Source organism: Glossina fuscipes, unplaced genomic scaffold (genome assembly GCF_014805625.2).
Source record: "Glossina fuscipes isolate IAEA_lab_2018 unplaced genomic scaffold, Yale_Gfus_2 147, whole genome shotgun sequence".
Taxonomy (NCBI): domain Eukaryota; kingdom Metazoa; phylum Arthropoda; class Insecta; order Diptera; family Glossinidae; genus Glossina; species Glossina fuscipes.
In genome coordinates this window covers 1,471,697-1,489,668 of record NW_023998490.1, presented here as the reverse complement: position 1 = coordinate 1,489,668, position 17,972 = coordinate 1,471,697, and the positions used below count along the sequence as shown (strand labels likewise).

Genomic DNA, 17,972 nt, shown 5'->3' with positions numbered 1-17,972 from the left:
TGTTTACAGATAATTATGCATAAATTAACTAAACAAAAACAATAGACAGAAGTTTTCTTTTACACGTTAATGAAATCTATGACTAAGATGTAATAAAATGCTGCAGAAACTTAAACAGGAAAGAGCTTTCGTCGAGGTAGAGCTACTGGTAGTGTTATTTGGGCTACCACCGAAACCGGCAAGCATTACATCGTTCACGCGATCACTCCAGCCATCTGGTAGTATATCAAAATCTAAGACATACAGATTTTATATATACATATATATGTGTAAACTGTTATGCGTAAAGATGATTAGCTATCTTACCTTCGCCGCCTTCAATAACGAATATGTACGGCATTGAGAATTTCGACCAACCCGCCGTGTTTCTGGTTTTTATTCGCGTTTGCCATTCGCCAGGCGTAAGCTCCATTTCATGACTGATTTTCCAAATGCCACTATCATGACGTTGTGTATGCAATACCGTTGTAGTGCTCCAAGTGTACGACTTTTAACGTAATTTAAGTTTAAATCAATTACTTTTTACGCTCACTGTATTGTGCAAGGAAGTAAAACACAAACTTACACCTTTCAGCTTGTAATCTAATACGGCTTCTGATAACGGTTGTAAGCTTCTAACTATCCAATTTAATATAACTTTATTTCCGAGTATTTTAATATCTTCAAATTGCCCTTTCTCAGGCTCCAGCATAAGATGTGTTTTCAATTCACTCGTGCCCAGAGCGTTCTAGAGAATATAGTCGATAGGAAAAAAGAAGAAGAAATAAAAGTGAAGAGAAAACTTAAAACGTCTGTTACTATTTAAGGTCACCTCGGCTTGGCAAACGTATTCGCCTAGATCATCTTCCGCTACATCGTTCACTATAAGTGTTGTACGATTGAAGTGTTTATCCTTTGCATACGAAATCATATACTTTTCAGAGTAACTTAGAGAGTGACCGTTCTTAAGCCACCTGGTAACTGCAATTGGTTCACTTTTATAATCGCAATAAAGTTCAGCGTTACTACCGATGTTCGTGTTGATATGATGACGATGTGTAGTCACTTTTGGTATGTAATTAACCAAAATATTGAACATGCCGTGCTTGGGTTTCTCACTGCCATCATCGTCTAAACATTGAAAAACCCCACTGTAATGAGCATCGATGTTATTCAATATCAGTGTGTTACGATCGATTTCATTGACAATTTCCTCGGCCGGTTGCCCCTGCAATGAAATCAAAATTTTTTCTTTTATAATAAAAATCGAAGTCAGCCACAGATTGTTGTCTTTCTGCCAAGCATTGGACGATTGACATCGACCAGAGTGACTAAGTGAAAGTGGAAAGTAAAACAATGGGGGATATCCACGCTTAACAAAAACCTAATAACTTCATCCCTTTTTACAAATTACGACCATTTCTAGATGCGAAGTTTTTCCTTAATGAAATCTTTCACTAACTGTACGCCTACGGATAGAAGATATCGTATATAAATACTATCTGAGCTTAGAAATGCTATTAAATCATATTTAAATACGCTTTGAAATCTATAGAACGTAAGTTTTATATAATACGCTAAGCGACGGCCGTAGTATATCCTGTGCTATATTGTGTACATCGGCTGGTACATATTCTTTCTTTCGTAAACCAGCTGGTGGTACATTCGACTTATTTTTGCTAAATATGCAAAATATGGGATACGGTACACTACCGACATATCGTAACAGTGATATTTAGTGAGCTTTCAAATATATTACTGGGTTGTTTGAAAAGTCATTTAATTTTTCTTTTCATTTTCTCGGATTCAAATTCATGCTAAGATCGGATTGCCGCTACACATTTTGACAGCTGATATAGCGAGGATTGTTCTTTATCAAATATCAGAAGTTGAAAGCAGTATTTTATCGAAAAGTTAATAATGCTATTCAAGCAAGACAAAAATTGATTGTGTGTTTATGGATAGAAGACCAGTGCCGAAACTGGAACTACAAAGGTGAAGATGCATCACTAATAACAACAAAGTAAAGGCATTAATTGATACAATTCGTCGAAGAAAAACTCGTGAAATCGCTACAAAATTGAATTTCTCGAATTCGAGCGCTCATGTTCACGTAAAATCCCTTGATCTTTTACTTTGAGCAAAACAAGTTAGAAGCGAAATGTTTTTTCGAACAAAACCAAGTAGATACAAGTCTTGTAGTGAATGAATCTTCACTCTGTTTTGCAAACAAACACCGAACGACAGCTAGTGGCGAATGGAGCTTGACTTTATCTTGCGAACTTATCTTATACCAGCTAACATCTAATGAATCTTCGCTCGACGTTGTAGATAAAAGTCGTACACAAGGTAAGGTGAGTACTACAAATCCACATCCAATCTTAAGCCATATGTGTCTTCTTCTTTATTATTATAACAGTTGTTCGCATTTAAATAGTAGCGGATTGAGTTCACTGTAAACTTGCAGTAACGAAAATAAGTATTTTATTGTATTTTTAAATTGTGAACGTGGTGTGTAAAATTGTCTAGCACTTTGAAAATAGGGTAATAGAATATTCCCCACGGCCCATAATTTTAATGGTCCCTTCAATAGTTAGTTCTATTAAATGTTTTTTATGTTTCATTTATAACAACCAGAAGCAAAGGTACTAAATGAAATTTTGACTAAAAGCGGCTGGAATCATTGGTCCGTCCGCTTACCCGCTGAAATTTGGCACAAATATCGCTTTTCATGTACACGCTCGATCATTCACCTTGTTGAATAGATGTCTTTGGGTGTACATATAGATGCCAGCAGGCATCTTTGCTTGACAGATCATATTTAATAATGTTCCTTGTCCAGATTCATTGCGGGCTATAATTTAAAGCGCTATGGCAAACCAGAATTGCCTACAAGCTGCAAACGGATAACGTTTTAAAATTGAACGCAAACATTCAAATCGCAACAATCACAAGGATGTGTGGGAAAAGTTTCCCTTGTAGCAACAGTTTCCCTAGCCCTTCATCAACTTAAAAGTTTTGCAATTTCTTATATAATTGTTTTAGGGCGAACAGCATTTTTGTACGTGTTGCATGTTACAGCGGAAGTCAGTGCAGGAAATTATTCAAATGTTTTTTTTATTTTTTTTAATTTTTTTAAATTTTCGTTGTGAATTTTATATTTTATATATGCAGAGAGTATCAACTCTTTTAAGATGATCGAACATTAGCTTGGCAGCATAGTGCATTGACGTACGATCAGAACCGTTCTCGCTCGTAATGCTGGCAAAAACTCTTAAGGAAGCCATAGATTTAACAAGCGACGTGTTGCGACGCGTTTTGCTAAGAAGCGCATTTAAATATCTTATAGAGGTTTTACAGGCCACGAATGGCATCGGTTTGTCCTAAGGGGGGTTCAAGGAAGAGAAAGGTTTCAAGAATTTTATAGATAGCCTTTTTATACCCTGCACCACTTGTTATATTAAGTAGTTTGAACTCATCTAAACCTGTCTGATGGCTGTCCGTGTATACTTGTGTTCAGTCTACACGTCGCAATTCTTGAGATATTGTAATGAAATTTGGTACAGTAACGTGGTTTGAGCCGAAGACGAACGCTATTGAAAATGGTTCAGATCGGTTCATTTTTTCGACCATTCCCCCAATAGTTGTTATATGAAAAAAAAATTGTAATTTTGAAAATTTCTTGTCAAAAGTAGCGTTACATACGAAGGAGCCGTACCAAGATGCCGGTAACGCGAAGAGAACAGAAAAAGACCAGCTAACCAGCGAAAGTACAGGGTCGCAACTCCATCATACAATCACCCGAAAAATAGCTGTACCTCAAATACTGATTCGTGCAGTTTTTGCAAGGAACGGCCGAGACGATTTGCAACGTTTTGTATGAATGCGTTTGTATACGTAGAATCGGATAGCAAGTGGTTAGCCGACAGTTAGTGATGCCCTACTTAGTAGGTATGGTGTTCCGAGCAAAAGAAGGTGGTGAGTTAAGACGTTGAGCAAGTTCGAAGGATCGTTTAGGTGGCGGCATGAGCGGCCTCCAACGTGGTAATAATAACGATAATAATGCTTTTATCAAAAAATTGTGGGCACTCAAGAAAAGCTTCGATGCACTTCAACTAAAATTTCGCAAAAAAAATTGCTTTAAAAAGTGTTTATGGACAGTCGAGGCAAGATTTCAAATGACATGATTTCACAAAACATGAACATGTCATCTCGACTTGAGACACCTTACACGTTATCACCTTCCACTCTTTATTTCCAACGTAATATGTAATGTAATGAAAAGTAAAAGCGATCGCTAATTGATTGCGTTGTTCAGATGCATTGCCAGGTGCGATAAAAAAATAGAAAACGATTTCAACCATACTTACGTTTATAAACCATTTAATGTTGTTTATATCTGAACCGGGAGATTTGCACTTGCAAATGTGTGACTCGCTTTGTTTGTAGACAACGGTACGATCCAATACCTCACGACCATCACAGTGTATTGTCAATGTTCGTTCAATCTCTAAAATCACATGCAAACGTATCTTTTGCGGTAATACTTCACAATAATAGTTGCCTGCGTCATCGGTTTGTATATTTTTTAATAAGAGAGAATTATTTCTCAAACCTTCGACTCGATGATTAATAGCATATTGACCGTTAGTGTAGATTGTATTGTCCTTGTACCAAACAACAGCATTATTCGCTATGCACAGATGGCAAAGGTGAAAAGAAAACAAGGAAGGAGAAGAAAAACAAATTACATCAGACAATAATGTATGCATTAATTAGGACTTAACACCAGAGTATTGTTGTGTGTAATGATTTGAAAAATTAATGAATAGCAAATAAACACTTACCGTTCATATTTTTAACATCGCAGTCCATGATAACGTCATGGTTGGCTGAGGCTAATACTTTTGTTTGTGTTTTTTCAAAATACGGTGGATCCTTAACATTCGTTATCAACGGATCTGGATTTTCATTATCCACTTCCCCATAATCATAATCATAATAATCATTATCCTCATTTTCCGGGGCCCCGTCTAAATAAAATAGTTGAAGAAAACCGATCTAAAGTTAATATAAATATTCATAATATGCATAAAGTTTTTTGTGAATAAGTGAAAGAGAATTTTGAACATAAAAGAAGAATGTCGATGAATATTTCAACATTCGTTGGTGTTTGGCTGAATTTGGTATATCGCCCAAGGGCGAACGCTATCGAAAATTGTGCGGATCGGAGCACTTTCTCGACCGCTTGCCATATAATGCCTTATATTGAAAAGTCGTTGTATGAAAAATTATTCTAATATTGAAAATTTCGTGACAGACGCCGCCGAATAAATTGATGTGAAAAATTGTAATCGGATTGGGCAATTTTTTGCATCCCCTGCCATGTAATCGTTTCTGCGGAAACTGAAGCTTTACGCAGGAAAAGGCCTAATTTTCAGTTATTATAATAATAATAACAATTTGACAGAACAAGCAGCCTCCAAAAGTTGCAATGAAAAATTAACCTTTACACGCCGAAAAGGTCTAATATGTAAGATTTTGTAATGAATGGGCGGGGGATTTCGATCACATAAGTCAACAACTCTTAGACCTCACCTTATCTACTACAGGCTCTCATGGAAACACAATATCGACGAGGTCTAATTTGTATTGTTTTATGACGGAAAGAACTGAAAAATATTTTTTATTGTTATTATTATTATTAAATTAGTTAAGGAATTAATTCCAAGACTAAAGTCTTCAAGTACTAGTAAGTTTTATTAAAAACGTCTATCGCACTTGAGGTTTGAACCCACGACCGTTGAGTTGTTATTCGAGACTCTTTGCCCATTCGGCCACTTAGGCGGATAGATCTGAAATATGATCAACTTTTTCACAAGTAAGTTAAGTTCGGTATATTTGAACAAAATTAGTTGAGGTTTCGTCCATTTTCTAATATAAGGGCTTTTATGAACAGTACGCCTTTACTCTATAATTTTAGGTGTACTATTACGAAAATGAGTGAATGACTTTGTTAAGCAAAGTGGTATAAGGTACCTAATGATCAGCCTTGTCCGACAATAATGCTGTTAATTATATTTATTTCATTTCAATGCATTCAACTTCAACGTTTCATGTGTTTTGCACGCATATAGAAAAAAAAAAAAGAAAAGATACACAACTACAAATGTCTTATATATTTTTCTATCAATTCACTCTTGTTTGAGAAAAGTGTTTTTTTTTTTATTGCTATTGTAACTGAGTTATTTCTATTAAATGAGTCATATTTATGATCATTTTCAGTTTACATTGTATAAGCGACTTATCTACCGTGTAAAGCGAAAGACAGGTGTACCATATATTCATATGCAGTCCTAATGCAATGGTTAAAAAAGCAATCGTCGAATGAAAATTTCTTATAAATTTTATATATATAAATATTGTATATAAATATTGTATATAAATATGTAGTCTACGCTTATTGTTGGCATTTTCCAATTGCTATAAAAACTGAAGGTTATTTTATTGCATTTTTTGGTTGATTAACTTAAAACGCTTCCTATGAGGCTAAGCATGTGAACACAGTATTGGAGAAAGAAGAAGAAAAAGAATTAATATAATCATGTAAGGAAAAACCTTTTCACTCTCTTCCCCTTTATATGTTTGGCTCGGAAAATTTTAAAAGAGATTTTTCATTAAATCAACTTACTTTCGTTGTCGTAATAGAATTAAGTGACTTTGAACCTAAATTAACATGTCTCCTGAGGATCCCTCTGGTTTTGCTTTCTTTTTAACACTACAATATCCGCTTAATAGGTTCCTCGAATGTTATTCTATTACGTTTGGCGGTACTCCTTAAACGATTTCCAATTCGTTCGCAACTAATGCTTTGCTAATGCTAGGCTTACCTAAGGCAACTGATGTTCACGTAAACTTTAGTAGAAAGAGAACAATTTCGGTGTTATTTGTCTGTCTTTGCCGGTAATCAGTATCTAAACAGGCCTGTGTGCAAAAAATCAAAACAGAAGAAGTAAAAGTAATTTGAAGGTAGTTCACAGAGACTAATGACTAATAACCAGGCCTTGACTTTGACAATATTTATATTGTTTTCTTTAGTTACTGGCATTCTCTCTGCAAAGTGTTGCATTAAACCCTCTTCCCCTAATTGAAATTAATTCGAACTACAAACATATTCTCAGTAACTCTCTTACTCTATGTTTTCTTGTAGGTTTGGATTAATTAATGAATTTCTGCTAAGCTCTTTCTAATCTACATTCGATACGAAATCCTCTCACCTTCTTAGATATTGATAAATAATTTAGTCGCTTCTTGCAATGGCTGGTTCCCCTATATAATCAACTTTTGCATATTTAATTTAAATATCTTCGGAAAGTCCTTGGATCCCATTAACGTCAGTGAGTCTTCAATATCTTTTATGGGAAATAAACTTCTCTCATTAACTCTAGTCCTAAATGTTTTTTTTTTCTTTTATATAACTAATCAAGCCACGACGTGACTCTCACTCACTTATGGGAATTCTGGAAGTAAGTAAAATGCTGTTATATTTATTTACAGCTTAGAATCAGTCATCTATCCCAGAAAATTATATAGAAACGTGAAACTTTATGCACGGGTCATAGATGTTTTGAAATGCCATAAGAAGTGATCGCAAAATTTACATTCAAAGTTCAAAAGTGACCCAAAGTTACCGCGTAAGAAGTTTAGGGTTAATTTAGTTTTTAGCTTCGTCAAATTGTTTAATCCGTTGTAATATAATAGTCATCTGTCTGTAGGTAAGTCATCCGCAAAGTATAGGTTCAGTTAAAATTCAGGTTATACCGGCAAATATTATATTTTTATACCCAATACCGAAGGATGAGGGGTATATTCTTTTTGCCGAAACGTTTGCAACACCAAGAAGGAAGCTTCAGACACTGCAGAGAGTCGCGCCCATACCTTATTATAGAGCATCGTACCGTGTCTTTGAGAAAACAGTCATTTTTATATCGTTTCATGACAGACTGCAATGCGGCTTTGCTTACACTCAAAGCAAGTAGTTTGCAGGGACTAGTGATTAACACGTATGCTTTGACTTGACAATATTTATGAGAATTTTGAAAGAAAAGGAAATTGTAATGAATCCTATAAGAGCAACAAAAGAGAAGAAACCGCCAATTATTTATAAGCAACAACCAAAAACCGGACACAATATAAAATTGAAAATAAAAATAAATGAAATAAACACAAAGAGAGCGATATTTCTTATTTGCCAACCGAATATGTTTTGTACATGTTTACTTAACTTTACTAAATTTCTTTATATATTTAGTTTTTTTTTTTTTTTTGTTGTTGCAAATTTCCCGCCTTAAATTTTTAATTGCATTTTTTCTTATCTCTTAAATGAATTGCTTACAAGTTTAAAAAGTTCAAAGACTATGTTCAGTTTCATAGGAAATTTGATTGCGCTACTCTTGAGTCTTGCAACAATTAAAAATAAATAAACAAACAAGGAGAGTATGTTGGCTTTTAAATAAATATTTCACAACTATTAAGCGTATTTCACATGGAGGATAACAATACAATTTTAACCTCTTTTTATGAGTCTAGTTAGCTAAGCACTTATGTGCAAGCATTGCACTGAGAGTTACGAAAAGCGGCAATAGATGAGTCAAGGTCGAGCTGTTATCTTTAACCCAGCCGAGACAGAGTACATTCTTGAAGACCATCTCAAGGAGAGAAAATTTACTTTGCTCCATGTTGATCGTTTTTCATTTCTGATAGTCCTAGGCTTGCGTCGCTCGCTCATGTTTGGAAGTAAAGTAAAACCAATGCCAAATTTTATATTTCAACACTTGTAAGATTCAAATCAGTATTACCTATACCTCTACTTTTTCCATATTCACTGACAATTTCAATTCAATATCACCCGAAATCAAATCGACCCGAGCATCTCCGTACAATGAGTGTATAATTGCAAAAAAAAAAATACCATAATATAATAAAGATATCTTATGGGTACTTTAGGATGCCTAGCGGACGAAAATTCAGAATACATTTATCCTTTGATAGCTATATCAGTTAGCTGATCGAGACCACCTCTGCACCAAATATTCAGCCGACTTTGTCAATATTTGTGCTGAGCTCTACTTACGCTTATAACATTAGCTATAATTTATCAGCAACAACTTTCTGCCCATTTTTGGCGTAGTTACGAATAGGGAGTTGCAGCCATTTTTTAACTCAAGGTGTGGCCGTCAATGCAAAATAAATGTATCAAAGTGCAGTTCCGTAACTCGATTTTCACTGCTCTCTCAGCCAAACGCAGCAAACAGATTGAGAGACAACAGCATTCAAAATGTAGAAGTAAAATAACAGTGTACCCTATATTTATCTTAAAGTTGATCCTGGCGATCCAGAATCTTAACTTTTGTATATAAAAATGCAAATTATTGCGGGCATGTCAGCTGAACCTATGTAACTACATTGTAGCTATTTTTATATTTTAGTAAAAGTGTTTATTTTTTTTCTTGGGCGCGACTATCAGCGGACAATGTCGATATATTAATAAGCATATCTTCTATTCGATGGTATAAGTAAATATAAATAATGTCTCGTCGGCTTCAGCCACTATGATGGATGAATTGGATAAAATGAAAGCCCTGCTATTTAATGAGGAAGACGTACCTCGAATATTGTAGTCTATCAAATGCGATATGCATTATGTACAATGACTAAACATGCATAGCTTCACGCTCTTGTTGCAAACATGCATATGTGCAAAATACGCCCCCAAATGTTTGCTTGCTATTCACTCTAGCTCCAGAAATTTACTTTAGTTGTCACTGAAGCTACTAATTAAGTAAATTTTTTACTTCGAAAAAATCCCTAAAAATATGTTTGTTGATAAAAAACGGTTTTACTTATCGCAGCGTACATCTTTTTTATCTCTTTATAGATATAAATATTTTTTTCAGTGTCTTGTCTTCTCTTTCATTATATATCATTTTATAGTAGACTTATAGAGTGTTTTCCACGTAAAAATCTCATTTTATTTACTCATGTCTGTCTCGTCATTTGTTACAGTAAACTAAATCCCGCCAAGACCAATTTTGACTTAAGACCGTTCCTTTCATGTTGTGTAATGCATCTGTGTGCACCAGTCCCCCTCCCCCTTAGCCCATTAGCCAAACATTTGCTATATCTTAGCTGAGCTATTCAAAAGTGGAATCAATGAATCTGTCGCAAAATTACACTAAATTTCAAACGCATAAAATTTGGAAACAATTGAAAGGGTTCCGAAACAGTTAACGGGGCCATCACCAAGATTGGATCGCTCTTTTAAAATTTCTTCACAAGTTTCAGTTTTCGGGTATCTCAGTTCTTACGATAGATTTTTTTGCGAATGTTAAAATACGTTCGAATAAGAAAATTTGACAGTGGCGAAGTTGTTCGTACGACTAATTTCTTTACCTTCGTTTGTTTTTTTCATCGGCCAAAGTAGCCGATTGAACGAAGGAGTTCAGCTAACAATTCAATGGTCATGCATTCAAATCGCAAGTGCGGAAGAGTCTTCAATAAAGCCGATAGCTTTAGTTGCTAGTGCTGTGCTGTGACTTTAGTCTCAGAATCTCTTTTTCTAGCTAAATTAATAATAAGTTCTTTTATTTTAGGCTAAGGATTAGTGCGTATACCTCAAGGCTGTAGCATTTACTCATCGGAGTGCATTGTTTTAATGTTTTAATGGTGCGTTAATGCTTATGTTCGCAATGCGCATGTACTGTGCATGTAATGCTATCTTATTAAAAGCAATATATTCTCGCTTACCTAGCTGTACTTGCTGTTGTACAGAATAAGCGAACATTTTTCGAGAAAAAAGCTGGCAATGCTCGTGAAGTTGTAATGTTTTGTTTTTATTATAGAAAATATGCATAAAACATTAATGAAAGCAGTAACAGAGTAATTCTGCGCTTTACTACCAGATTTAATGCTTAATTTCAACCGCGCTGTGATAAGTTTTTTCACAACCACTCTGCGAGTCATTAATTCCTTGCCGTTCAGTAACATAATATCTATTTATGAGCATTTACTTCCAACGCAGGATATTAATTTTTAATTTTATTTTTGAGCTAAGATTCAAATATTTATTTTTAGCCGACAAGTTTTGTTCTTTTTTTTTCTGCACATTTGCAAGCTGCACGTGCGTTTGTTTGAAATGATTTAAAAAATTAATTTAACAACAATTACCTTTTGGTTGTTTTTTTCTCCTTTTTTTTTTGTGATAACTTATTTCTGTATTGGTTGTTGCACCGTAACTCAAAATGTTAAATTAAATAAATTAAATGTAATTATTTGCTTAGAGCAAAAACAATCAATCTTTTTGCTTTACTTTGTTTACTTTGTCATGTAGACTTTTTGACTGACACATTTCGTTGCTAGCAATTTGTTTAAGCTAAAGAAGTGAAGGGTTCTATCAGTTGAAGTTTTCACTTCAAGATTTTTTGTTATAAGAAAAAAAATAAATATATATTCAAGAAAGATACGTTACATCATAAAAAGCTCTCATTAGGAGATCTTTGCAATCAAAGCTGTAAGCTGTAATCACCTGCTATTCTCAACTTGCGTTAAAATAATTGAGCAATAATAAATTTTTGCCCCAAAGGCCTACAGAGAGGACGATATAGCGACCTATTCTAAATATTGGGCTATGGGTATTGAAAATTTACTTTGCTATTTTCCAAACGATAATGGGCGGCGGGCTAACATTCTCTATCAGAAATCTCCGATATTTTAAATAGCACTTTTATTTCTCCATATATTCGTAAGCATGTAACACCTGTTGTAAGAGTTAAGATTTTTGGCAGCAAAGAAAACGCCTTAAGGACTTAATTCACAAAAATATATATATACTATTGTGATCAAAAAATAAGGTGAATTTGCTTATAACCAAAAAATTTTTACTTATATCTTTTATCGCCTTCGTAGCATTCAAAAAATATTCCTTGTTAACAATATGTCCGGACGGGAAAAATCACAATACGCAAGACCGCGTTAATGAAGGAAGAATAGCACCATGACTTTGTTTTTTGAGCGACTTTTTCGTTTTGCATGATATTCGGTCGATTAGTCGGTTGCTTCGGGCTTATGGGCGTGGATCCTGCTCTTAACATATATAAACTCTTTATGTATTAACATAGCTAGATGAAAAGTAAGTTCATCATTTCGTGGTGATCGCGATATTCAACTGAAAAATTTGCTTTATATTTCGCCCGCAGTGTTACACTTCTACTGACTAAGTAGTTTTTCGTACCTTGGATTCGGCATCCAAACCTAATGTACACCCTTAACATCCTTACTTGCACAAAACCTTGCATGTGAAGTTTAAATTTTAATGTGTGTACGTGTAACAAACATGCGTACATTGACAAATTGTCTGAAAATATTGTGCATCCCTGCATACGTATTACAAACGTATGTAGAACATATTACAACACTTTCACTATGTGATATAGTTTCAAGGCCGTCTGTATGACTATTGTGCCAGAGATGCGACCGACGCCTTTGAAAAGGTTGCCAAAACGTTTTCTTGCCGTCAGCAAACTTATATGGATTTTGTTTATTTTTAAAGAATAAATATTGGCTGCGTGTTCATAATGCCGTTGTCATCGCCGAGGTAGCAGGAGATAATATTTTCTGGCTATGTATATATATATATATATATATATATATATATCATCAGAAAGTGTGGCTACAACAGGGTCTCGGTTAGAGAGCAAAACCATCAAGAAATATCTCAATACCAAGCTTTTCTAAGCCTGATTTTAATAAGTCGTTACAAGCACATATCTACACATTTCTTTCTTCGATTTGATGGCATTATGACTCAATAGCAGTCTATATGTTCTTGCGATTCCTTTAGTAACAAGTTTGCAAAATACAAAATTCAACTTTTTTGATACTTTTTATACTTATGGTAATCGTACTCGAAAGCGCGCTAATATACCGAAAAAAGTGAAGCAACTTCGACAAAGTCGAAAAATCTTGCGACTGTATTCTTCAACAATAATAATGTAATAATAAAAAATATAAAAACGATCATTTTTAAATAAGCTTTTGTATAAGATATAAAAAAAAAATGGAAAATAAATTTTATCTCAACAAACTTTTATGAGATTCTACATAAAAACCTGACGGCTTTTAAGATTTCATTGCGTGAAATCGTTTGTTTCTATGCACCTCGAGGTTTACCAAATAATCACAAAAAAGCGGCTGAGAGAAAATTAATTTTGCGCCTTTTAGTCCACTTAAAAAAAAAAAAGCTTATGTGATGGCATTTATGTGATTATTTTATGCTTTTTGGAGTCAACTAGAATTCGCGTTGTCTTTTCGAAGCCCTCTTTTTTTAATTTATCCTTTCCCACATTGTGTTGGCATAGCAACTCAGGCATAATTGCGTCGTGATCGGTCATTCGGAACTGCCCGAAATATGGACTAATATCTCCCAATTTGGCTCTACCTGGTGGCGACTGCCATCTTCAATATAGATAACATTTTTGCTTTCACGTTGTCTTGCCGTAGTACCTAAAGGTGTATGCAAAATGATGATTGAAAACTTATCTCTCACGGAAGCTTATGAAATGAAGCTCAAACATGCCCTGAGCTGAAAGCTTCTAGCAGGTATCAATCCACAGAATATGTTTCTTCGCCATCTGTCCATTGATTCGTTAATTTTCATAAATTTTTTTTAACAACACAGGGGTCCAAAATTCATCTCAAACTAAATGTAATTTCCTTTATGAACCGTATAATATCTATTTTTGTAACTATCCTCGACGAAGGCGGAAGCAGTCATGAAGTGAGTACATTCGTCATTTCTTCTTACACAGGAATTGAAAGAAGAAAACTAATAAAAAAAAAGATATAGTTATGTGTTTGAGATCAGCGTAGGAGTTTTATTCCTTACGGTGGGACGGGGTCTTAACTCAATCATCTTCTACTCAATCATTTTCTCAGCTTCACAAATCGACTTCATTTGAATCGCAAAAAACGCTGAAACGAAGAAGAACGTTCGAAAGAGGATATGGTTCGTGCACATGTAAAGTCACATTAGCCGATCATGAGGACAATCGCAAAAATTAAAATTAATTCTTTTAATAATCGATTATTTATAGAAAATTGTTATGTGAATATGAATGCATTACCAAGACTTCGAGCATGCTGTTGAGCATGCTCTAATTAATTCATTCCTAGGCCTATAGTTGATAAGAAAGTTCTTTCAGATTGCGTGCAATCGTGATAACTCGCGCTAAGGCATCCAGTTCTTCGTATAACTTATATAATTAATAGAACTCGCTTGAGTTGAGCTCATTTCTCTCTCTCTGCGACCCTTTACATATTTTCTAAAGAAGGTAAACATTTTTCATTTGCAATGAAAATTTTAAATTTAATTTAACAAAATCATTCGATTTCTGAGAAAATATTGTGCAATTTTTTTTCCTTTCCTTTCTTGATTGCCCGACGTGTCGGGATATGCGGTAGATTGAGAAATTCTGCACAGTCTCTGCAAGAATGCATTCACATTTTTTTTGCTAGAAATTATTTTTAATGGAAAATTTACAACTAACATGTAATAAAAAAAAACAGCACGTGGTCAAGACATGAAATTTCAAGGAATAAAAACTGTAAAAATATTTGTAAGTTGATTATGCACAAATAATTTTAATGTGAGGAAATATTGAACGTTTCATGAATTTATGTGAATTTCTTGTGGTTTTTTTATAGAAATTTTCTTTTAATGCCTTCTCATATGCATGCATGTAAATATGTGAAGGAATTCGATATATACCTATACACATATCGCTTTAAACAAAAAAGAGAGCAGATTTTCAAATTGTATGAAAGAGATCCAAAATGAATGAATGATGATGAACTCAATATATCGCGGATTTTGCTTAATATTACACATATTTGGGGAAGACGTGCAACTTCATTAAAGTGATTTGCAAGATTTTCCATTAGCGGTGAAAGTATGCATTCATGTACTTATGTAGGATCATTGTCATCTGAATCGACCGTTAAGATCGTGTGAGGTCTAAAGAGAAATTTTTTGTTATTATTATTATTAATTTCGCCATTGAAATAAATTCTAAGACTAAACTCTTAAAAGCACTAGCATCTAAGGCTATGGGCTTTTATTAAAAACTCTACCGTAATTCGAACCCAAGACCATTGACTTGCTAATCGAGATTCCTCGCCTTCGAATACTCAGGTGGATTAAAATTTTTTTTTTATTTTATCGATACGGTGCGTTTTACTGAAGTAAAACGACTCCCAATAGGCTTAGAATTCTTAATCTAGAGTAGTTTGGGGACATTTTGTGAGTGGAGTGCTTGAATATGAGCAAAATTGCAACAAGGGCCGCCGTACAGACGAGGGGGATAGCATTTGCGACTGAAAAGTTGATAATCGCGGGTTCGTCTTTTGGTGCGGTAAACCGTATCTTGTAAATAGCTACATGTATATGAACTTATATTTGCTTTCAATATACTTTAAGCCTAAAATATATTGTACACTGTTCACTTTATCTCTACTGCTTGCTTCTGATTGATACTCCTTTCTACGATCTCACAGTTTAAGCTTTAGACTTAAGTTCGCTTGTTTACCACTTTAAGCCTAGAATTGAACCTGAAACTGTCTATGTTTAACTTTGTTGTAAACTAACAATCTCTCATTTTGTGCTTTTAACGTCAATAGTGTAGCGCTTAAAAAGTGAAATGAATATTGATCATTCAAAATCTGTATGCCTCCATTGCCTTTCAAGAAAGTCGAAACATTAGGAAAGAACGCGTCTTAATATTAAAAAATTAAACATTTGCTGAAAATTTGCTCGACTTAAGCCATAACATGCGTCTTGAAGCAAAAAAAAAAAAAAAAAAAAAATAAAACTTTTTCACTTATCTCTCCTTTAAAGCTTTTACAGCGATCGGTTGGTTTGATTTAGTGATTTTTCTTTGTTATTAAAATTTAAAAAAAATAAAGCTTGCAAACCATAAACTGAAGGCATTCGTAAGTGACGGCTAAAGAAAGCAGTTTTATTTTCTTTTTCAACACGATTGAGAAACTTAATGACGTTAACAATTTTACGTAAACTACTCATATACGGTAAGCGGTAAGCGGTTAGCTTCAAATGATACCTGCGCACACAATCGGCCGAAATATGCATATATACATATATATATGGGAAAATAAATATAACTTATTGCATTTCTGATAGGTGTGCAACGAATTTCGGATATTCACTGCCTTGAACTTTTTTGTAAATAGGTTGTGAAGCCCGTCAACTTTACGCTGATATATTAGAATTGAAAGGTATTAGGTAAGAGGAAAAGTTCGTGACGATTTTTCATCAAGACTTAAACATATTTTTCTTATGCTTTAACTTTAGACGAACTCCATTAAACTAAACAAACGTTTTCCTAATGTTGCCGGTACAGTCATCATTCACCTCGCTATCAAAGCGCTACGAATTTTGTTACAAGTCTGCGAAGGGTTCTCGCCTTAGTTGAAGTAATATTGTCAAGTAGCATGAGTAGTCGGTTGGGTACGAATCACGACAACCAAGTTAATGTTCGCGGATACAAATCTCAATGCGGTAGAATTTACTTTGGTCGTAACTATAGTCTCTATAGCGCTCGACTGTTAAAAGCGTTACTCTTATCAATTTGGCGCACGTCCACTTAGCTGCGACCACAACTTTCCTATTTCTTTCTTTCCTTCCCCACTTTGTTGTGATCGTGACCGCGTTATGCGAATAGGGGCATCCCTTGAGTGATTAATCGTGTATAATATATAAAAAAAGAAACGCGTTTTTTTCAGAACTTTGGCAATTTTGAAAAGAAGAACCGAAGAAAAATGCTTGTTATCGCTTTCCCCAACTCTTCTCATGTTCTTTAAAAAAAAAAGGAAACTTATTGCTCTTATTAAAGAATTCGTTAGATAAAACACAATAAATGGCTGTTGGATAAGTCGTCCGTTTCTTAATCATCGGAGCAAATTTCAATGAATTGGTTTTTGCTATTTTTATGAAAAATTTCACATAATGATAAGTTTAAGGCGGATCATGCTTACTTCAAACTATTGAAGAAGACCTTATGGTTCGGTCTAGACGTCTGCCAATACACTACAAGCATACAAGCACACGGATGCATTTAATAAATGTATTATCGTGTATATGCATCAGGCGTTGCTTAGCGGTATAGAGACCTTCCTAGGTATTTGAGTGGTTTACCCCTACAGCTCTTGCGGTAGTCATATACATATTTATTTTTACGCTCACATTATTCCCTAGTCGAGTTCATTTGTTATAGAATATCAAATATTAAATATATATATATAAATAAATTTTAAAATAAAAAAATTAAGTAATCGTTTTTATTGGTGTCGAATGAAAAATATATTCCCGTGAATAAATGCAAAGCCTACCCCAATATGAGCGTCGTTGATCCCTGAAATGAAATGTTCGATCCTAAGAAAATTGCTACGACCGTAATATAAATGCTATCTGTGCAGGGAAAACGTTAAGTTGCGTAAAAGTATTGCTTCATATTTCTGTTTTTTTTTTTTTGAACAGATTTTCGAAATTGATAAAAAATGTATTCTCACTTTTTATAAGCTATTTAAACAGCTCATCTCACTGAAATGAGTTGCTTTTTACTCTCAAATATGAGAATAAATATCAGATAAGTTTTTTCCGCTCAGAATTCTTTGAAATGTTTTTCTTTTTCGCCAAAGTTATGGATAAGCCTTTGATAAGATAATGTACGCTGACGTTTCTTTTGCTTTTTTTTTTTTTTTTTTTTTTTTTTGAAATAAACACGCAGAGAGGTAGTTGCGATAATCTTCAATTTCCGTAACAATACAGAGACGAGAATATAATTGTGTTTGAAATATCTGAGTATAAATAATAATAAATTGCTGAATAATACGCTTTATACATATGAGTTTATGTAGATATG

General features: G+C 34.2%; 1 protein-coding gene across 1 annotated transcript in view; it reads right to left on the bottom strand.

Moving 5' to 3' along the window:
- LOC119641161 (peroxidasin homolog) overlaps positions 1-17,972 on the bottom strand; it is a 25,032-nt gene continuing 7,060 nt past the window's right edge. Inside the window, exons 2-7 of the mRNA XM_038039672.1 lie at positions 4,827-5,012; positions 4,350-4,672; positions 812-1,207; positions 566-727; positions 307-487; positions 1-233 (exon numbers count right to left, since the gene is read on the bottom strand). Of these exons, the coding sequence (XP_037895600.1) occupies positions 67-233; positions 307-487; positions 566-727; positions 812-1,207; positions 4,350-4,672; positions 4,827-5,012 (1,415 nt within the window). The 3' untranslated portion in view covers positions 1-66. The remainder of the gene's footprint in view (positions 234-306; positions 488-565; positions 728-811; positions 1,208-4,349; positions 4,673-4,826; positions 5,013-17,972) is intronic.